This window comes from Mastomys coucha, unplaced genomic scaffold (assembly GCF_008632895.1).
Source record: "Mastomys coucha isolate ucsf_1 unplaced genomic scaffold, UCSF_Mcou_1 pScaffold14, whole genome shotgun sequence".
Classification (NCBI taxonomy): domain Eukaryota; kingdom Metazoa; phylum Chordata; class Mammalia; order Rodentia; family Muridae; genus Mastomys; species Mastomys coucha.
In genome coordinates this window covers 116,885,089-116,908,370 of record NW_022196896.1, presented here as the reverse complement: position 1 = coordinate 116,908,370, position 23,282 = coordinate 116,885,089, and the positions used below count along the sequence as shown (strand labels likewise).

General features: G+C 43.5%; 1 protein-coding gene across 11 annotated transcripts in view; it reads right to left on the bottom strand.

Moving 5' to 3' along the window:
• Positions 1-1,033: 1,033 nt before the first annotated feature.
• Ube2f (ubiquitin conjugating enzyme E2 F (putative)) overlaps positions 1,034-23,282 on the bottom strand; it is a 34,733-nt gene continuing 12,484 nt past the window's right edge. For all 11 annotated transcript variants that reach the window (XM_031368412.1, XM_031368420.1, XM_031368417.1 and 8 more), the window contains 8 exons: positions 23,222-23,251; positions 20,258-20,323; positions 10,117-10,184; positions 8,881-8,951; positions 7,001-7,058; positions 5,616-5,648; positions 3,224-3,286; positions 1,034-1,773 (listed from right to left, as the gene is read on the bottom strand). In XM_031368412.1, the coding sequence (XP_031224272.1) occupies positions 1,723-1,773; positions 3,224-3,286; positions 5,616-5,648; positions 7,001-7,058; positions 8,881-8,951; positions 10,117-10,184; positions 20,258-20,323; positions 23,222-23,251 (440 nt within the window). In that variant the 3' untranslated portion in view covers positions 1,034-1,722. The remainder of the gene's footprint in view (positions 1,774-3,223; positions 3,287-5,615; positions 5,649-7,000; positions 7,059-8,880; positions 8,952-10,116; positions 10,185-20,257; positions 20,324-23,221; positions 23,252-23,282) is intronic.

Here is a 23,282-nt window from a genome sequence, read left to right as displayed (position 1 = left end):
GGCTAAGGAGTCTGTGGACTGGGGAGAGTGATTCCCACTTAACAGAACGAGAGGGTATCCTCTTATCTGGAAATGTCGTGTCATAAACTGACCTCTAATAAGACACTACTGGTTGGTACCCTGAGGTTAGCACCTTTCTCACAGTGCAGGCAGGCTGCTCTCCGGCACTGCGTGCACTGACAGGCACTAGTGAAGCACTCTTGTGAGGAAGTCCCACCTGTAATGCTAGCACTGCTAGGCAGGTACCTTGGTCAGCTGCTGGGCACCAGGAGTGCGCAATGACACCAACACTGGCAGGGGTTAAATCACAGCTTTCCCTGGGCTCTGGACGAGGATGCTGAGGCTCCTGGGCAAGTCCTAAACCTATCCCACTGGAGTACTGCCATTCACTGTGTCAGACGCCATCCTTCCTGCTCTGTCCCTTTAGGATGTGGCTGCCAGCAGTGGCCTCCCTAGTGGCTAATTGGCACAATTCCTGATGCCTAGTGGGAAGCAAAACTGACCTTGCAAAGCACACAAAACCCAGAAGAGGACAGGCAGGAGGACTGGCAGTTAAGTGTGAGTGCTAGGCAGGCAGTAAGTAAAATCAGACATGCATTTATTTTGCATTAGATTTCACTGGTTCAGATGTCTAAAGGCAGAATAAATCCACCTGTCTCTCTCCAGGGCTGACCCTGAAATGCACTACCCTGACTATGGCGTATGCTGCAGCTATAAAATTCCCCCCTTGGAACCACTGGCAAATTGGAAGACAGTCACAGCAGAGTGTTGGCAGGGTCAGGCAGGGGCGGCAATGACAGCCTGTTAAGGAGACCCTGGCTCATGCTATGACCATGGCAGAATCACCTACCACCCTTGCTTAGGGAGCCCCAGGCTCCTGTGTCTGGGTAGCATGTGAGGGAAGCCTCCCTGCCTTTGGTTTTGACCATCCAGGTATAGGTTCTAAGGCTCTAAGACATCCACATGTAGACCTGAAGGAAAAGCTGGTATCTAGGAGCCAGATTCCTGCTGCATCTGGAGAAATTGAAATATGTGCTAGCATGGTCTCTTTTGTATTTCTCTTCAGCAGTTTCTGGACCCAGTATCTTTGTGTTTGCTCTATACAATGAATACAAAGTAAATAAGAATAGAAAAAATAATTAAAGCATCAAATTGTACAAATTACAAATCTGTTCCAAAATATACTTACATTAAATAAAATACGCATTTCAGTAAGATCTACAGTGAATGACTATGCATTCTGGGAAGCTTCACATCTAGGTAGGGTCAACATTCGTGGAAGAAGCTAAGAGAATGTGCATCCAATCACAGTTTATAGCGGGTTTCTTATTGCCAATCTGCCAGTCACACGGAACATGTCATTACATCACTTGTGCAGGACACCGATTGTTGGGGGAAAGGAAGCAAGCGCTATATCCTCAGTGGTGAGTTCATTACAACTTCGGAGGAATCCCACCGGACAGCCTAGACAGTAGTTTCAGTAAACATGTTAAGGGAAGCAGACAGCTCTCTGGAGGCCCAGACACACTTTCTTGCTGTCTATGTTGTTCGCCACCTACAGTGGGCAGTCAGGAGGGCCTTCTTCAGGACAGCATGGTCGCAGGACTGGGACAATCCCAAGGGGCTGACGGGGGCATGAGGATGGGGAGGAGGGCTACCTCGAGCTGTTTCACATCAGAGACAACTGTGACAAAGTCCTCAGACCTGCGGTCTCTCCTCTTATCATCTGGCATAGCGTTTGATGTATTCATCCACTTTGTCCCGAAAATCCTCCTGCAGAAGGACAGGACACAACAGAGTGAGAGAGAGCAAAGTGACACTCCAGGAATATAGCAAACTTCCAGAGTGAAGGACTCTATGGAGAAACCTGGCTTCCTGCCCCCAATGGCCCACTTCTTCTTGGCTCCAGTGCAAACTGTGCAGGACACAGTGCAGTGTGGGGAAGGGCACAGAACACTCTTTTTTTTTTTTTTTTTTAAAAAGAGGTTTATTTATTTATTATGTGTAAGTACACTGTAGCTGTCTTCAGACACAGCAGACGAGAGAAGAGGGCATCAGATCTCATTATGGATGGTTGTGAGCCACCATGTGGTTGCTGGGATTTGAACTCAGGACCTTCAGCAGAGCAGTCAGTGCTCTTAACCACTGAGCCACCTCTCCCCATAGAATACTCTTTGAGCAGAGGAAATGGTAAGAGCAGCTCACCCCACAGGACTGTTTCTGGTCTTCTGTAGGAGACCCTTATGCAAAGTCATTCCAAGTGCATCTCCCTCAGTGCTTCCTTCCCTTCCCTGAGGTTCTGATGCTCCATTTATAGACCCACACCCTGCTTAGACACAGGCCCCAGAGTTTAGCCACAGTGCAGCCATGGCGACTCTTACAGCTTGGTTCCTTCAGGAGGGTTAGGTATTTGATTTATAGGCTTTTTCTCAGAAGCACTTCATAACCATCTGAAGTAGGTAAGACAGAAAATGTCTGATGTATAAAACAAAGCTCTGTCCCGTGTGTGTGCAAAACGATGGCCAGAGTCAGGCCCTCAGCTGGCACATCAGAAGAAAAAATTCAAGAACCCAAACAATCTTCCAGGAATGGCTCAAATAAGAGCAACTATTCAGAAGCACAAAGCAAGGAGTCTCTGCACACATCATCTGCCTACAAGTTTCCCAGGCAGTGAATACAGGCTTAGGTGTTGTGCCCCGTTGAGTCTCAAAGATAGTCAGCCCACATCAAGGACATACAGTATCTCTGATCTAGTAACCTGCCTGCAGGACCAAATCAAATACTTAAGGTTGTGGTTGTGTTTACTGACTACTGTGGGGAAAACCCGAATGATAAAGAAAACAGCTCAGGAGGGAACACATGGACTGATCAGAAAGAAAAAGAAAGAGTAAAGTGTGGCCTGACGTTACTCATTTTCCTCTCTACCCCTGAACCACTGTGGTGGGGTTTTGCTGTTTTGCTTTGCAGTGCTAGACAAGTGCTCTATCACAAAGCTATACCCCAGCCATCCCTTATTGCTAATCAAGTAATAATTTTATTATAGTTTTACCTGTAATAAAAACCATATTCACTATGAGCAAACCACACATTTACTGTAGCATCATATATAAACCTCCTTAAATGGCTGCCTGGCACCCACCTCTGAAGTCTCACTTACCAGTTGAGACTACTACTACCTTTTACCTAACGTGTCTACCTAGAAGCGGCCCATTTGTCAGCTCACCTTGTCCCGCAAATGATGCTCTGCAGCTTCGATATTCAGTGGATCATCAAAATTCAAGAGATCCTTAAAAAGAGAGCAACTCTTTTTAATGAGTGTGGGAAAGGATCTACACTGTGGCAAATTTTCCCTTTTCAGAGTCTCAGTGCACCAGTGACTGGCAAAGCAAATATGAGAGCTCCAATCACTCCATGTCCCTCACTGCAGAGTGCTGAGCAGGGGTGGCTTTCAAAATGGTAAATGAGGGTTGAGTAAAAGGTAAGTGTAAGTTTACATAGACTATCCCCCACTCTGGGCGAACCGGAGAAATGCAATCAGATTAATTTGAAAGTATCTGATAACTAGTGAATAATAACCTAGCTCTTAAAAAGATTTATTTTTATTTTCTATATGAGTGTTTTGCTTGCATGTATGTAGGTGTACTGTGTGTGTGTGTGTGTGTGTGTGTGTGTGTGTGTGTGTGTGTGTGTAAGGCAGAGGAAGGAACTCAAGTTACAGAAGTTGTGAGCTGCCATGTGGGTGCTGGAAATAGAACAATAGAACCTGGGTCCTCTAGAAAAGCAGCCAGTGCTTTTAACCACTGAGTCATCTCTCTGGCCTTGAGTCACCATTCTTTGGGGGTTGGGGTGGGACAGTTGAGACAGGATCTCTCTGTGTAGTCTTGGTTCTCTTAGAATTCCCTCTATAGACCAGACTGGCTACAAACTTAGGAGCTCCACCTGTCTCTGTATCCCAAATGCTGGGGATTAAGGGTGTGTGCCAGCACTGCCAGCTAGAGCAAGCATTCTGTTGTTTGTTGTTGAGACAGGGCATCTCATTGAGACCTGGAACTCATTAATTGAACTAGGCTGGATGACCAGCGACCTCCAGTGCTCCTGCAATCTCCAGTGCTGGAATCACGGGCACAAACCTATGCCCAGCATCTTTATATCAGTTCTTGAAACTGAATTTGGGTCCTCATGTTTGTACAGCAAGCATTTTACTGACTCAACTCTCTTCAGCTCTGTTTTTTTCTTGCAGTATTTATTATTATGCATTTGACAGTAAAGGCATGTATATATATGGTTAAAGGACAATTTTTTAGGAAGTGGTAGGTTTTGGGGATTTAACCTAAGATTATCATCAGGCCAGGGCCCCTCTTTGCTACACCATCTACCTGGCTCTTCATTTCTTTTACTTTTAGAGACAGAGTATCTCTACAGCCCTGGCTAGCCTGGAACTCACTATATACACTAGGCTGGTCTCAAACTCTGAGATTCATCTGCTTCTATAGCCCAAGTCCTAGGACTAAGCCTACCACACCCAGCTCCATTTCCTTTTATAAGCATTAATTTCTCTAATTTCCTGTCTCCTCATTGTACACAAAGTTTCTCTTTTGACCTTGCCTGAGAGGTCTTATTCTTTTCTGACTTTCCTTCAGATGTACTAATTCAAAAATCCAAAGGGTGTCCCCAAACTCAGGGGAGCAGACTCTTTCCACCTCTCCATGTACACCCAGGCTCAGGACAGAGGCCACAGCTGACCTGCCCAATTCTTGTGAAAAACAGGCCAGATATACTGTTGATATAGTGAATTACTGTTTCTCAAAGGACATCTGAAAAGGCCTTGTTGCAGAGACTACTGCATTCCTCTACAGTACCATATTCCTCTACAGTATCGTGTTCCTAATAAGAAAAAAACATATACAGCTGTGAATGTTAATTCCAGCACACAGAAGTTGACCAGGAGGAATGGCATGAGTCCATGGATTCCCTGGGCTACATAGTGGGCTAAGGCCTATAGACTGGGACCCTGGTTCAATTCCCAGCACCCTCATGGTAGCTCACAACTACCTATAACCTCAGTCCCATGGCCTTTTCTGGCCTTTGTGAACGAACAGCAGCCACATATGCAGTGCACAGACTCAATACAGGCAAAACACCCAGAGATAATAAGTCTATTGAAAAAGACAGTGAAGCCCAGCTGCTGGGGAAATTGTGAAGGAGACTCGGCCTCCAGGATACAAACGCTGTGTTATTTCACCAGAAAAGCCATCTGAGTGGTAGCGTTAGTGACTTCACAGGAATCAGGGAGAACCTGAAATGCCTGTGAATGCTGGCTTCTCTGGAGGCACGTGCTGCCCAGAAATACAATACTGGGAAGGGGCTCACAGATTAGTAGCAGTTCTGTTATTTTTTGTTTTGTTGAACAATAAAAACAAGCATGTTGTGCCCCACAAGACAAGAGGAGCAGGTATGCCCTAGAAGGCAGAGTCCTCCAAAGCCCCCTAGGCTCCTGCATCAGTGCAGCATCTGGTCATAAAGAATGGAAAAGAAGGCTAGCTTCTAAGAAGACCCCAAATCAGCAGCCAGAAAAATCAAGAAGAGGGTGAGTGGGCAGTTAATAACATACTTACAGTAAATAAAGAGTTTAATCCCCAAACAACATCCTGAAATGAGAAAGGAAACAATTCTCAGGCTCCAATCCACTAAAAGTCTTTTAACCATGTAACCAAGAAATATGCATCACAGGCTATCAAAATATGCATCACACTGTTTTCCTCAAGAAAATAATTGCACTTTCAAGTTTAACTTCTAACCAACTTCCTGCCTTCCCTGCTCAGACAGATGCAGGGACCACGAGCCATGGGCCACACATGCATGCTCCACCTGCTGCCCTACAGATTAGACTTTTGAAATTTACTTCAAACAAGGCCTGTTTTGTGACATTACTACCTTTTGGGATTCACAGATAAATTACTCCACTACATCTTTTGTTTGTTTGTTTGTTTTTTGTTTTTTTCTGAGACAGGGTTTCTCTATATAGCTCTGGCTGTCCTGGAACTCACTCTGTAGACCAGTTTGGCCTCAAACTCAGAAATCCGACAGCCTCCTGCCTTCCAAGTGCTGGGATCAAAGGCATGCGCCACCGCTGCCCAGCTCCACTGCATCTTTTTAACCCTCTCTAGTTACTTTAAGAATTAGGGTAGACTCACATTTCTAAGATCATTAATTCCCACTATTGAAAACCTCACAGATATGACTCTCAGATGGGAGCTAAGATGCTCCCAAACACCTTCTCTACCTGATTCTTCACCCCACACTCTTGTTCCTTTAAGCTGATTCTCAGGGACATCCCACCTATTTGTCCTGTTGCATCTGACCTGGTGTTAGCTGGAGGTGAAGGTAAGCATTAAGCCTGAAAAAGGCAGAAGACATTTGAGCCCCAAGCAGGAGAGACTGCAGAGGCACAAACAGCAGCCATGCCAGAGACTTGTAGGAGCGGTTTCATGAGTAGAGGATTGGAGGAAACTGTGTTCTAGGTAGTGGGACAAGCTGGCAGAGCTAAATCCTGAGGAAAGGACACAGGGGAAGGCCGGGTGGAAGGCTGGGCGGTTCATGTGTCAGAGAGCTCAGCTGGGGAGGAATGGAGCACAACTGCATGAGTCTGCATATTCTGACAGTGGACTCTTCTCTCCTATGGCGCCTATTCAGTAATAATCTACCTATCATCACTTTACAGACCCACTGAGCAGGAAGTGACTAGACTCACTGCAGCTCTCCCACACATGTACAACGGCTCACAACAGCCTGCTGAAGGAGTAGGGCGGAGAGGCTTTTTCTTGTGGTTGTGAAACCTACATCTTGATTCTTGAATAATAAGGTGCTGGTCAGCAAAGACTCTCATCCCAATTACAAGTGGCTTAGCAGTGCTGGTTGGAGCAGGCTCAGGAGGGATGTGGTTAGCAGAGGAGGAACAAGGAGGCTGGTTGCCTGAGGACTACAGAAAGAATGCTCTCACCTTTAATGTTCTAGTGGGAGCCCAGCCAGTGCCATCAATTGAATGTTCTCTTAATAAACTGTAAGAGAGAAACACATGTTTAGTGAGGAGACACAGCTCTACTACAAGTCTCTATTCACAATAAAGGAGTGAACTCCATCTATGAAGCCTGTCTCTTCTTGCTTGCACAGGCTTCTGTTCTGTCCTCCTGAAAATAGTCCTCATCTTCAAAGTTGTATTTCAGTTACAAAGTCTATTATTTTGTTTACTGACTGTGTATAGACTATTAATTCTTCACATGGAATTCCTAAGCAAAGGTAAATCTTTTTTTGAGACAGGGACTCTTAGTCCTAGCTTGTCTGGAACTTGCTATATATTCCAGTCTAGCTCAAACTTGTGGCAATTCTCCTGTATATGCCTCAAGTGCTTGTATTATAGGTGTGTCAGAAAAATATTAAAACAATATACACACATGTTGTCTAAAAGCCAGAAAACAGTGAAATGACAGCAACAAAAATTATAGACGGAATGACTGAGGATTGGAGCCTATAATTCATGTGTCAGACATAATCCAAAACATAATTCCCTCAACAGGAGTAACTACTTTATCTGTGAAAGAAGATGTACTTGCCCAAAGTCTGTTACTATCTATAGCTGCCACCCACCCCAATGCCCTTCACGTGCTCCTGCATGTTTCCTGGTTGCCAGTGTGGCTGAGCACCTTACAGGCTGGCTGAGTGCTTTCCTGTGCTCTCACTCCACTGTTCAGTGCCAGTGCCCAGCTTTATCAAAATGAGTGACTTTACATACAATGACAGTCAATAGTCCAGGGATCCTCTCTTTCAATTGTGTGTTTATGGTTTGTTATTTGTTCCAGTGTGTTAGTTTTTGTTTTGATGCAGGGTCTCACTCTGAAGCCATAGTTGGCTTAGAACTCAGAGAACTAGAGAACTGAGAACCGAGTTCTAGCTGGCCTAGAACTCAGCACTTGCTCCTACCTGCTAAGGGCTGAGATTAAAAAGCCATGTACCACCATGCCTGACAGTATTTTCAGGCTTTGGTATGGGTTGATGGCACTGACTGAATTTCTCGGACAAAGAGCAGAGAGAGGCATCTAGGTGCAGCTCACCTTCCTTACGTAGTCACTAGTGCGTACTACAGAGACTGGAGAAACAGAAGAGCCCTAAGAACACTCTCAGGTCCCAACACATTAAAATGAACATGAGAAGCCTGCTTCCTAGAGTAGCTGAGTATGAGACAGTGCCTTGATACCTGTCAGAGAGGAGCTGCATCAAATGCAGTTGGCACAGACCTGACACCCATCACTGATATCTTTATAGTACTAGAAAGTGGAGGAGAGGGCAAACAGAAAAACAAAGGTCAAATGCTCTGTCTGCTATGAGAGAAGTTTCCCATTTTCTTCTTCAGCTCTTTTCCTTGGAGAGCAATCACCTTCCAGGGAGTGCTGGAACTGGTAGGCCTTGACCCGTGCTACTGTGAAGGCAGGACACAGTCTGCAGCTGATGCGACATGGAACCTGCCTGTTCTGAAAGGGCCAGTCTGCAAAGTTCCTTTAGTGCAGGTGTCTGAAATGCTGAAGTCAGGTTCCTGGAGTTTATCCTCCTGGGTTTTACTTCCCTCAAAGCTACCTATGTGTTAGCTAACGTCAGTGATAAGTTGGGACTGGGACTGCTCACTGAAGGAGGTGGAGACAGAGAGCATCAACTGCACACTGAGGACTACCAGGGCCCTGGCAATGGTGGGCAACAGAGGATGTGTTCCATCCTCTGGAAACGTATTTGGCGCTGGCATTTCTGAATTGTAGCCAAACAAGATCTCCTTACAAGAATGAATCTGAAGAGGTTTACACATGCACAGGCAGAAGGGAGGAAGAGACTCACCTTAGACATATTTCCCCCGTTTCTGTGATGTTGGGGTGCCAGATTTTAGTCAAGCATTTCACCTTGGGAGGCTGCAAAAGAGAAAGAGAGAGAGAGAGAGAGGGAGGTGGAGGGAGTCACAAAGCTCCCAGTCCATGTCTGCAGTGTGTGGTCTTTCTACTCCCCAGTGAGTTACCAAACACATGGTCTGACCTATGGAACTAGAGAACAGAACAGCAGGTAGCAGTGTATGCACACCTAAATACTTGCAACAGACACAGAAACAGACAGACAGACAGACAGACAGACCCACGCATACACACACACAACGACACAGACAAACGCACCACCTCCCAGTCTGAAACTCCAACCTGGAGTTCAAATTGCTATGCCCAAATCAGAGGGCCACAGCTGGCCACTGCCGCTCCATACAGAGCCACCTTGGCCAGATGTGCTTGCAGACACTGGTGCTGAACAGTTGCCCAGTCCAGGGTTAGTCCACTTTTATTCTTTCATTTATTAATATGTGTATGCACACATGAATGTATATACACATTTATGTGCAAGTGTGGTGCTGGATTCCTCTGAGGTGGAGTTACATTCCATAACTTAGACCATAGTTCCACACAGCTCATGCCACCAGAGTTCATGGCTCTGCCATGTTGCTAAAGTGGTACATTCTCCTGTATGGAATCCCTATAAATCTACTTCTTACCATTTAGCCATCTGTCTAGCTACTTACCATTTTTATCACTTCAGTTCTCTACACATCACCTTACTTCCCTACTGATCTAGCCTCAAAACCAAAAGCCATGTGACAGCATCTAGTATAATTAATATATAATATGGTCTTAAAGGAACTAACATGTAGGTATAGATTATTACCTAAAATTCTAAAATCATTGGTCCCTGGAATTTTGGTATTATACCATAAGTAAAATCAGTCTTAAAATATGATTCCTCATTTTAAAAAATGTACATGAAAAACACAGGCAGAATATCTGCATGAGTACCTGTCAGACAAATGAGTTTCTGTACTGAAATTCTCATACTGCTGCCAATGCCACAAGAGAAACATAAGCGGGCTTGCGTGGGAAGCATGGCTCCTTATTTAAGGCAGTGCCCCCCAAGCCTCTCTCTATGCCTTGCCCCTGGTGTGTGTGCGTGTATGTGTGTGTGCACGCGTGCGTGCGTGTGTGTGTGTGTGTGTGTGTGTGTGTGTGTGCTGGCACACAGGGAGGTTTACAGGCTACTCACCACCATGTTGTAGGCATCGGGAACTTCAGTTTCAAACTGAAATTTTCCACCCTGGTAGTAACCCTCATCTATTAAAAACACAAAACAAAACAAAAAAATCTTTAAATAAAAAAAAAAAAGGAAACAAAAGCAAACATGAAGTTAGGATATGGCAAACATAGACTGAAGAGGTTAACACTAGGACCAGAGTCCCCAGGCTCCTTCAGCAAAGCTGCACAGTGCAGAGCCTTGTCCTGCCAACACTGCCACCTGCTCCAGGGCACCATAATTACTGTGTCCCCTCTTAACCAGATCCTGCCTTGTGTGAGTTACCTCTGTACAGGACAGCTTCCAGATTCCCCAAGATGATGCCATTTCTGTGGGAAAGCTGATGAGATCTGACTGCTGTTTCCCCAGCAGCTATGTAAAACTTCAAGTCATGCTTAGCCAACAGCCCTCTCCTGTTAGATGGCTCAGGCTTAGGGGCACGGTGGGGAACTGGAGAGTTCCACCCACTGCCTCAGTGAGTGCGTGGTGAGGTCCCTTGGGAACCTCTGAGGATGTCCAGGTTTCTTCAGGTCTGCAAAGACCACAGCACATAGTCTCTCTTGCCTACTCGGCTCCACGCCAGGATCAAGAAGGAACTGAAGGGGCTGCTGCCAGCAGAGCAGAGGTGCTGCAGCCTCTTAATCTCATTGTGGTGTGACTAGCACTGGCTTCATCTTTAAAGCTACAACACTAAGGCCAACTGCTTCAACTTTTTACATAAATCAGATACATAAATCAAGTTTTATCAATAAATAAATCATTACTAAAAGCAGGCTTCTGTAAGAACTTAAGTGGCTGTAGGCTGGTGAAATGGCTCAGCAAGCCAAGGTGCTTGCTTCCAAACCTGAGGACCTGAGTTCAATCTCTATGACCCACAAGGTGGACAGAACCAACTTCTGCAAATTATCCCTTGACCTCCACCCATGAACTGTGGCATATGACATGCAAAAATAAATGAATAAATAAAAGAAAAGAACTTTGAGGCTGTGTCAACACTATGTTATCCAATAGTTGGAACAGCCATTCCTCAAAGGTAGCATTCATACTCTGGTAATCTCATAAAGACTAAGCACTATTTGTGCTTTACCACACAATCCTTGCTCAACGCAGTAAGTCTGAAATAGCTCAGTTTCCTGGTTATTTATACTTCTTTCATAAGAACTGGTGTCCAGCTCTTGTTAGCAAGATGACTTTCTTTGGGACACTGATGTAAAAGGCTCCTAGGTTTACCTTTGCTTTTGTGACATTTTAATTAATGTGGATGCTTGAGTGGAGGGGTGCCCATGGAGCCCCTAGAGTTGGACTTACACACCATATGGGCTGAAGTGAGTGCTTTGACCCTCTAGAAGAGTAGCAAGAATTCTGCATCATTGAGCTATCACTCCAGAACATCTTTGCCACTTTATTTTGGAGGATGTGGTAGGGTTTGAAAAAGGGAGTTAGAGAGTAGCCATGGCTGTCCTGGAACTCACTTTGTATATCATAGTGGCCTCAAACTCAGCTTGGCCACCACACTCAGCCAGTTCTACTTCATGGACTTAGTCTCTAGCATAGTGGTTTTAAAAGGTCTTTCACACCGGGCAGTGGTGGTACATGCCTTTAATCCCAGAACTTGGGAGGCAGAGGCAGAGGCAGACAGATTTCTGAGTTCGAGGCCAGCCTGGTCTACAGAATGAGTTCCAGGACTGGCCGGGCTATACAGAGAAACCCTGTCTTGAAAAACCAAAAAAAAAGTCTTTCACAACCAAGATGTCTTAGTAAAAAAATTCATTCGCTCATTGCACAGAATGTGGTGGGTTTTTTTTCTTCCATCCCAATTGGCTGCTTAACCATTATTCTCTTTCCTCTGCTGATACATTACTCTGGTGTCAGTTTGGCTGAGTTGAGAACAGAAAAGATAGTGAGGTACAGCTTTGGGAGTCTCTGTGAGCTCTTTCCAGACAAATCACAGCCTAAGGAGTTGTTTGTTCGCTCAGGGTCTGAGTAGACAAGTGGGAGGTTGCTGGGTTGTGGAAGGGGCCTGGTGCGGTGACTCCGATGACTCCGTGTGAGGCCCCCAGGGGCCGCACTGTCCTGACCCTTTACTGCTTTTTCCCATTTGCCATGTTCTAAGGTCTACCATACCCTTCCTACATAATGAACTGCCACCCCTAAAATGGAGAGCAAAACAAAGCCCTCCTCTTTTAAGATGTCAGGTTATCACCTTTGGTAAACACTCCTGGATTTGTGACATAGTGATAAATCTTGGAAAAGACACTTGTTTTGGTAAGTTGTTTAGTAAATTTAGCTCCAAGTCCAGTGATCTTGCTCTCTTGTAATTTGATTTTAATCACCTTAGTACAGGATTTTATGTTAGGTTTTTTCACTCTGCAGACCACATAGCCCACTCGAATTTCTCTTCAGGAGTGACTATGCCCCACATAAGACACATTGACCCACTAGTACCCCTCCTGCCACAGTGTATTTTGCTGCCTGGCTTTGCTCTCACTGATACTGTTCTGATTTTTGCCCACCAGTTACGAAGATGTTAATGTGTTTAATGTGCTTATTCTACCACGTTTCTTCTGCCCTGATAAAGTTTTCATCTAATAATAATTATGTCTTAAAAAACTAAGATCCAAGAACAGAGTGCTCTATTTTTTCCCTTTTCATGGAATTCTTCTATCCAGAAAATGACGTGTTTCTTAGTTAGTACTTCCCTACTCAAAGCTGAGTCAGACTTGACACACCCTCTTCACTTAACTACTGACTTGCAACTTACAATGCAGCCCAAGAGCAGACTTCCCCGCATGAAGTCCAAGCTCAGCTCTGCCCAGGTTTCAGGATGACTAGTGATGAGCTCCCACACCCAGCTCCACAGTCCATGCAGCCCAGGAAGGAGGCCTCCTCTCTTCTGGAGTTGACAAACACAAGACTACAGTGTACCATGGCCAACATAGTGTGCCAACTCTATACCACAGTTGCTGAAGTTAAAAACATTTTACTCTTGGCAACTGGGACTGAATCCTGAAGTACAGCAGGAGAGCTCCTGGCTCCCTGCCCACTGTTACAGTTAGAGGACTTACCCTTCCTTCCACTGGAGCTTTACAGCCTGCGCTCTCTTGCCTTCAAGGCATCACAGTTGATGGGTGACTCCTGGGAAGAGATTCCCTAAGGGTTCATGGACACTAACACTTGGACACAACTCGCCCTACACTAGAATGACTGCTAGGCGCTCTCAAGGTCCAGAAGTCTCAAGAGCTCCATTTTTGCTCCTCCCATTTCACAGCCTATCTCTACTTTAAGACATGCACTCGCTCGCGCGTGTACACACACACACACACACACACACACACACACACACACACACACACAGAGAGAGAGAGCTAGCCACTAGGATGTTCTACACCATCATGGTACAAACAGGCCTAGAGCTGAAGAAGCATTGGGAGCCTGTTGAATCTCTGTCTCCACAGTGGTTTTTCAAGACAGGGTGACACTGAACATACCACATCCCAGTTCCTGCCACTGGTTCAGACACCACTCAGAGATGATTAATGTTTCATTTAGGTAGTTGAGTTTCAAGCTGTGTGACCTGTAATACCGTCACACAAAAGGTATAGGCAGATGATCAGAAGTTTGACATCCACGGTTTCATGGTAAATTATAAGACTACCCAAGCCACATGAGACTCTTAAACAAAACAACACAAAATGCAAAAAGACAACTCCAACCTTAAACGACTGTGAAAGAAGGCATTGCTTCCCCTTGCCAGAAGCAAACAATATGCTAATAAGCCATCACCAGGGCACCTCTCAAGCCCAGCAAGAGTCACAACTCCCAAGAGACAAAGCTCTTGGGATTCTTGGAAGTGAGCCTTGAAGGAAGACTTTACTAGAGAGCAGGAGGCATTAACAGGTAAGGTAGAGGGCAAGCAGGTCTGAAAACCTGAAATGACCTAAGTCTGCAGTGCCAAGCTCTAGATGAAAGTGTAAAGAATGTGGTGATCAAGCCCACTATGATGCCAACACTAAACGAGCAATCTTCCATAGTCTCATCTCGGAGTTTGAACAGAGGGTTTGATTAGGACTCAGAAACCTTACCAATGTGTTCAAGTGCCTGGCTGGTGAAATCTCCTTTAATCTGCTTTCAACATAGCCCAACAATGTACTAGATCTAGCACTTAATTCCAAGATCATGAAAATACTATGATTTTTGGTTTTAACTTTGAACATGTCTTTTGCATTACTTCTCTGTTGCTATGACCAAGGCAGCTTACAGACGAGCTTATGGTTCCAGAGGGATAAGAGCTCATCACCATCATAGCAGTGAGCATGGCAGCAGGCTGACATGGCAGCTAGAACAGAAAGCAAATGGGAATGGTGGGAGGCTGTAAAACCTCAAAGCTCACCCCAATGGGTATACTTCCTAAGCCTCCCCAAACAGAGCCAAACAACTGGGGACCGTGAGCTAAAATGACTGAGCTGTACATGCATTCTCATTCAAACCACAACATTCAACTCCCTGGTCCCATAGGAACAAAACGCATTTAGTTCAACTTCAAGAGTCTCCATTGCCTTTCAACTTCAACACTGTTTAAAAGGCTGAAGTCTCTTGAGACTCCAGGCAGTCTCTTCACTGTAAGATCCTTATAAAATCAAAGGCAAATTACATCCTTCCATTATACAATGGCACATATTACAGAAGTGTCAAGAGCCAATGAGGGGAAGCTAGAGACTGAACTGGGTCCGCCTTGGATATAAATCTATGATGCATTTGCTCCAGCAGGCAAAGCCCAGGAGCAACCCATTTTAGGAGAGATTCCTGCTATTAATATGCTTTTCCTGTTATTGTTAAGTATATATAGCAATCACTAGGTATTAGCCCACCCTTTTGAGCAGATCTCTGCAGAACAGTGAAGATGTACTGTCTTACAGGATGCTATATAGACAAATGATTTCCTAATCTTTAATGATGATCCTATAAGAATTCCTAAAACTATAGTAATTATTAAGCTCTTTTATAATACACTGCTATTAAATCCTCTCTAATAGTCAAAACTGCTACGTGAGGACCCTTCCATGCTTTAGTGTCCTGAGTTAATTGTTTCTGAGATACCACACAGGCATCCACTACTCAGAGCACATTCCAAGAGGCTAGAAACCATTAACCAAAGGTCATAACACTACTCAGAGCACATTCCAAGAGGCTAGAAACCATTAACCAAAGGTCATAAAAAGGGAACTAAGGATTTACTATAGGTGCTAGGACAGAAGATAAAATATTGATTTCACTAATACCTTGGTCACAAAAGTAATGGTTTTTAAATCTCTATGAACCTGCAGAGCTGATGACAAGAAATATATGTTTAGCCAGATAATTACTCCGAATAGATATACATGTAAACATTCTCTGTTGTAAACTTATTTGATTTATGATTTGAATTTATGTGTAAACCTATGATAAGCTTTTTACCATGTGATCATGTATTCCGAAAGATGTATAGTGCTGAGGACAGAGAGAGGGCACTCCTCATCCTTTTTCCCTAGTGCAGATCCTCTTAACTGCTCACTCCCCCTTTTTCTTAGACCCCTTAGAGCTATGCAGTTCCTGTGGAGATAGAAAAAAGGTTACTTTGCTTAATACCAGTCATTAGGCTACAGGTGTTAATCACCTAAGCCAGTAGCTTGTAACCCTCAGAAAGGGTAAGGAAGTTTTTAGGACCTTTTAGAAGCTGTGAACAAGCATTTAGTACAGTTAGAGAGCTAGAACATGTGAAGACCATCAATCTTTAAAGCCACACCCAAGCCCAACTCTGTGTCTCATTTTAACCGGCTCCACGCCAGGAGGCCCCCAGCACAAAAGAAATCTAGCTACAGTAAGAAAATACTGGACCAAAAAACTTACCACTTAAATGCTACTTTTGGACACAACATGCATTATTTACCTTGATTTTGTATTGCATTTATTCATTTTATTTATTTACTTGTTTCCTTATTTTAGTGTGTTGTGCATTTAGTGTGTACTAATGTGCTCAGATCCACAGAGAGATGTGAATTTGGAAGTCAGGTCAGCTTACAGAAGTAGGGGTCTCCTTCCACCATGTGAACTCCAGGGATTAAACTCTAGGCAGTCAGCAAGTGCCTTTACCCAATGAGCTATTTTACTGGCCCACACTGTATATTTTCACTGGTGACCACCAGAATGTCCTATGAATGCAGAGCAAGCAAGTGCTCTTACTACTGAGCCTCGACTCAGCTCAGGAGCTACTTATAGTGATGGTACTAAATGGCCTGAGAATCCTCTTAAAAATATGCAATTGCAAGATGTGTGCTAGGGAAAGGGAGAAATTAGCATGAAACAGATGGCATGCCTATCCATCAGGTAACTCAGTGGCCCACTGGGTACCATGACAAGGAAACATTACACCAACAGAGTTCCTGAAAGGAGCAAGAAAAGAGCAGTGGGTGTTTTCCTCAAAGTCAGAAGACTGCTGGCAGACAGCTCACGCTATCCAGTACACAGAGAAGACAGCAAATGACCACTTGTCTTTAGAGTTATTTGAAAGAAGAGACTCACCAAGGGGGAAAAATCTGTTCTTAAAATTTACTGTTTTCTCACTGTGGTTAATATCACAGCAAAATTAAAAGTCACTAGAAAGAGCCAGGGATCAAAATATGAATGAGACTCTTAAGTATCATGTCTGAAACTGTGACCCATCACAAGATCACCACACACCCTAGACACTAGTAGGATAAACAAACCACAAACTGTCCCAAACCTGCAGTTCTAGTGAAATGAATCAATTTTATCAAAGAACTGTTTCAAGCTGACTTAGAAAAAAACAAACCAACCAATGCTAACACTGTATCTCCTAAACAAATTCCATTCATAAATAGAAACTTTCCCAGAAATGAAGCTCCAGGCTGACCACTGGTAACTAACCTACCAGTCATTTCAGAGAGAAATAACACAAAGTTACTCTGAGGAACACATCCAACTTATTTTACTATGGATAACAAAACCTAAGAAATTATAAGGAAAACAAAACAAAATAATCTTCATGATTACTGATACAAAAGTTGCTAAGGAAATACTAATGAATGGAGGCCAGCTCTTGCAGGTTCTTGAGGTGACTGCAAGCACATGCTGAGAAGCAAAGGCACGCATTCTCACACAGAACAAAGGTTTCTATGAGAGTGCTCACAGAAGCCAACAGTATCTTTTTAGATCTGTTTACTAACATGTTTAAGCCTGGTATATAAGGAGGTCATTAGAGGGCATTGGATCCTCTGGAACTGGAGTAATAGATGGCTGTAAGCTACCATGCACTGCTGGGAATTGAACCTGGGTCCTCTGCAACAAGTGCTCTTAACTGGAGAACTGTAAGCTACTAGAATAAAAAAGTAAACTTAGTCAGGTCATAAGTCATATAAACAACTTTATTTTTAAAATCTGCTATTTTTATATGGTGTCAACTAAAGTCTTTTTTTTTTAGATTTATTTATTTATTTTATGTATATGAGTACACGCTATAGCTGTACAGATAGTTGTGAGCCTTCATCTGGTTGTTGGGAATTGACTTTTAGGACTCTGCTCGCTCCAGTCAGCCCCCAGTCACTCTGGTCAGCTCTGGTCAGCCCTGGTTGGCCCCACTCACTCTGGTAGACCCTGCCCGCTCTGCGACTCTGCTGGCTCTGGTGGACCCCATTCGCTCCGATTGGCCTGGCTCCCTGAGTCCCCGCTCCCTCCGGCCCAAAGATTTATTTATTATTATAAATAAGTACACTGAAGACAGCTACTACAAGAGGGCATCAGATCTCATTATGGGTGGTTGTGAGCCACCATGTGGTTGCTGGGATTTGAACTCAGGACCTTTGGAAGAGCAGTCAATGCTCTTACCTGCTGAACCATCTTACCAGCCCATTAACTAAAGTCTTAAGAACACTTTACTGTGGTGTGGTGGCTGAGTTTTGTAATGTTAGCATATAAGAGGCTGAAGCTACAGGATGGGGAGTTCAAAGCCAGTCTGGGATGCACAGTAAGACCCTATCTCAAAAACCAACTAAGCAGCCAACAACCACTGTTGAACTTAGCACAAAGTTTATCCTAGTTCTGACAAGACCTCTACACTGCCAACTGAACACTGACCAGAGAGATATCTGCTTTTCCTGATACCATTATTTGAATTTGTATTCCCAGGCACTAAAATAAAAATCTTTTACTGCCTGCTAGTGAATATTAAATCTCCAACAGTTGTTTACCTAACAGAGATCAGTCAGGATGAAGGTGTGGTCATACGTCATCTCAGTATCCACATTCATAGGCTTTAGTAAGAACCAACAGGTAAAACAAGGCGGAGGGAGAAACACTCACAGGAAGCCACAGAAACATAACTATGACATTAGCCAGGCTGGTAAACATAAGAGTCTGTAAGCAGCCAAGGACTGCAGAAGTGTGCTCAGAGTGCAACTGGACTGTCAGAGCCTAGCTCGTTATAATACACGAGCCTGAGGTACTTAGCGAACAATGCTCTTCATGGTAATTCTGAGACGAGAGAAGGCACCTATGGACTCAGTATCCCTCATCAACAACACAGAGAACAGAAAATGTTTCAGAATAGGCATGGTCTTTACCATCTCACTTGATCAAAGATACCAGGCAAGCAAAGCACTCCATTTCCAAAGATGAGGTCTGGATACCAACCATATTCTAGTGTCTCCAAGTAACTGGTATCAGTTACAAGGATATCCCAGGGCACTCTGTAAAAACCTTCACATAGGTTTAAGACAGGTTTTTGCTTGTAACCAAAGCTGGCTTTGAACTTGTGACCTTTCTACCTCAGCCTCTTGAGTGCTAGGATTATAAGCATGCACCACTGCAGCTAGATGTAAACAGAATTACAAATTATCAAGAACATTTGAAATGGGATACTTATTATTATAAAACATTTTCCACAAGAAACAAGCCACTCCTTGCAGAGATAGAAGGTCATGTTTATTCATGGACTCATTATCACATAACAAAATTCTGCACCTCTCACTTTTTAATTAGCTCATGACTCATTATTCTCAGCTCCTGACCCCCACCCCGAAAATAGGACAACAAGCACTATTTTTACAAGGAAACTGTTGTTTGTTTTCTTCTTTTTCTGTGCATCTTAGCTTAAGTAACAATATGAACTTTACAGTTGCCAAATGACGTCAGAAACATCTGTGGACTAACTGCCCCAGAACAACTCTGGACACATACTCATAAACCCCAAAGTTCAGACCATCCAGCCTTAACCAGTGTCACATTACCTTGTCAGCATGACCTAGAGACAAACCACCCCTCTCCCTTTTCTATGCATCATAATCCTTTGAAGTACTAGTAACACCTTTTGAATAATGTCCTCCTCTGGCTACTCTAACATTTTCACGTCAGATACAAAGTATAGAATGGGAAACAGCAGTCACCTCAGATACAAAGTGTAAAACAGATGCAGGTCTCACTCTAGTACCCTTTACAAACATCTATGAGCTGGTTTTCTTGGAGAAACCTTGAGAATTGATTCCCTTACTCTTCCCACCCCACCTACCCTGAAGTAGCATGAACTAGGGCTACCAATGGTTGGCCATATGGGCTGATGATCAGTAACTCCTTTAATAGCACCTTCATTAGAAAAGTCTGACCAAGGATAGACTAGGCACTTAATATAGTCATGAGGACAGCCGGAAATCTGCTAGAATCTGGGCCAAGTGGTGTGCATACAAAAATCCATTTGGTCCTGACATTGCCTAAGACAGGATTCACTACTCCCCTCTGTAGATGGGGGGCAACAGCTAAGCAATCACACCTCAGTCAAGTTCCATTGGAGTATCCAAAACCCACTCATGACTTCAAAGCCCATACTCAAAGCAGGCTGCCGTCACTGTCTTTGATGTTAGCTGCCTGGCTTTCAGAGTCACCAGGACACTGAGTGCCTCACACCTTCTGTACTTTATCTTGCTGCAAGACATAGGCCACATCATCCTAGGGAATGGGAGAACACTAACATACCATAGGACACATCCAGAGAAAGAGAGATTTGAGCAGATCTTTACACTTGCTGCTTGAACATTACATGAACATTGAAGTATGCAGTATTCATTACCTGGGCTTACAGTCAGCTGAAAGCAATGAAGCTTGTTTGGATCAGGAAAATGTACTTTACATGTACCTGCAAAAGAAACAGCCATTAGAAAGGTCAGGAGTGAATGGCGTCCACATGCTGAGCTAACCTCCAAACACACAGAAGCCCGGAGTGCTGACTCACAAGGCACTCTAATAGGTCCCTACACTCTAATGGTGATCATGGAATATACCCAATGGCAAGCTAGGGTTCTGTTGTCTTTGTCATTCACACCCTTAATCTCACTAGTTAATTCCAAATCAAGGTATTTACTTCAATTTTTAAATGGTCACTAAAGAGTTCTCTTTTTATAGAATTGTGCTATTTACAATGAAAGAGACTATCTCTCAACAACATTAATATACGTGGGTAAAGGCTAACTAAACTTGGAAAAACCAGGAAAAGAAGCACATCAAGCTGCTGTTCAACTTATTCAGTACGACAGAGATCCACACAGACATGCATGCCCATCAGAAGTGAAGTTAGACAGAAGTCAGACACTAAGAGTTAGCTGCCACCCAAAATTTACCATAACACTGGAGGAAAAGAAAAATCTCAGAAATCCACCTGCCTCTACCTCCAGAGTGCAGGGTTGCTCATCTTTAATCTCAGCACCTGGGAGGCAAAGGCAGGCAAGACCTCTGAGTTCAAAGCCAACCTAGCACAACCTAGTGAAACACTGTCTCAGGAAATGGACTCACAATTTTACTATTGGTCTTATTTCATTTTGATATTTAATGAGCATGTCAGACATAAAACATTGAGATAAAAAAACACAGAACAGTTTAAGACTCATGGGCATTCTTTTTTAGAGTAGGGGAAAAAACTCCTCAGTATACAGGGTCAAGAGCAGTCTCTGAGATTACACTACCACATTCTATATTCTAGAAATAGCCTTCTGAACTAGCCTCCAAGAAGACAAACGTTAATAAGACAAGCTTTAAAAATTCACAACTGCCAAAATTAAATGACTAACCTTAATGCTCAGAAAGGACAAGTTAAAAAAATCATAGTACTGTGTGTGTGTATATATATATATGTATATAATATATATATCATATGTTTTTAACCTATCTATATGTTTTTAATGTATCCTTATATACACACACATACACAGACAGACACATACACACAAACATATATATTTTAATTTTCTCTAGATACAATAGCATCTATCTAAGGAAATGTCCATTTTCAGGGAGATGTTTATACATGTGCACATACGAAGCTCTGAGGTCATTCCACAGTCTCTAATCACACTGCCAAATAAAGTTATCCTTATGGCTCTGTAAATATTTTAGGAACGTTTTCAACAGACAGCAAAGAATGAGCATGTGGTGGCTTGTTTCTTCTTTAGCATGATGTGCAGAAAACATGGGAAAAGCAGCATGTCAAATAGAGGATGCTATCTGATCGCTCAGCCACAGGACAGGAAGACAGGCTCATCTTTTCCAAATCCTACAAGATTCCCATCAAGCACACATGCTAGTTCTAGGGGGAACTTTCTGTGGTCTGATGAAAAGGCACTTTAAACAAGCATGTGAGTCAGGAACAGTGGAAAGACTTTAATGGACTAGAACACAGAAAATCATTGTACGATGCTTTTGAGGAGAAAGTGCCCTAACACAGGCAGCGACACAGACAGACAGACAGACAGCTCATCACCTGGCTTCAGGCATTTGCCATCTGCCTGTGTCACACCACTCACATTGACTGCCCAAAGCATTTTAAGAATAAATACCCTTTTCCTTTTGCTCTGCTCTTTTATTTCCCCACTCAGTGTCTGGGATTGAAAACTTGCCTACACACATGCTAGGCAAGTACTTTGCTACTGAGCCATCTCCTGAGCTTTCAAAATTAAACCTTTCAATAAAATTCCCATACAATACCTTCAGTTTGGAATGGAAGCCACTTTGAGGTCAAGTTACAGAATTAGGAGGTTTTAGATGAGAGCCACAGCAGAAATCTACTTTCTATCTTAACCCACTCTTCCCCACACACAAATGTCATGCATCAAAAGTAATTGTTCAGCCTGCCTAGGAGGTACACATCTTTGATCCCAGCACACACGAGGCAGAGGCAAACAGAGATATTTGAGAGTAGCCTGATCTACTTAGTAAGGTCCAGGCTAGCCAAGACTGCACAGTCAATTTTAACAAACAGCTTGTCTGTACCCTCACAAACTAACTTCACAACCATCCTCAGACTCAGAACAACTTTTAAACCAAGTATTACAATAAAAAGTTTAACAACAACAACAAAAACAAAGTAAAATACTCAAAGCTTTCAGGCTCTCATAAAATGTGTAAAATATATACATATTATCCAAGTGCATTTCTCAATGACAAGTGCACTGCTGGGCCCATGTGTATCCTCAGGAAAGACAGGGTGGGAGCACACCTATGGGTGAAGGGGGTGCAGCTGCCTTTTCTCAAACACAAAAACAACCCAACATTAAATGTCTCCTGAACCCAATGGGAGCACACTCACTAACAACAGGGCTGTGTGCTCCTGACCCCCACCCACTCCTTTCCAACTGACCAATCATGCCTCCACTACACCGACACAGACAGCATTCCACATGTGCGACTCAGGACTACAGACGTTTTGTTGTTGGTTGACACAGGGTGACTCTCTATCACCCTAGCCTGGAACTCACTGTGTTGAACTGTCTGGCCTCAAACTCAGATCAGAGGTCTGCTTGCCTCTGTCTCCTAAGTGCTGTGGTTAAAAGCATGTGCCACTGATACCTGGTTAGAACCTCATCTTAGATTTTGCAAAAAAAAAACAAAACAAAACAGAAAAAGCCTCTTCTTTTACTAAATTAAAATTTATTGTTAATATACACACAAAATAGGTTTTTGCTATGCAAAGTTATTAAAACAAAATGAGTTTTCTTCATGTCATCACTATATAGTAATAATCTGACAGGCGTGCTATACTTACAAGGTAAATTAGCTTCAAGTTCTGCAACCTCTGTAGAAATAAAGAGACTGTGGTTAACAGT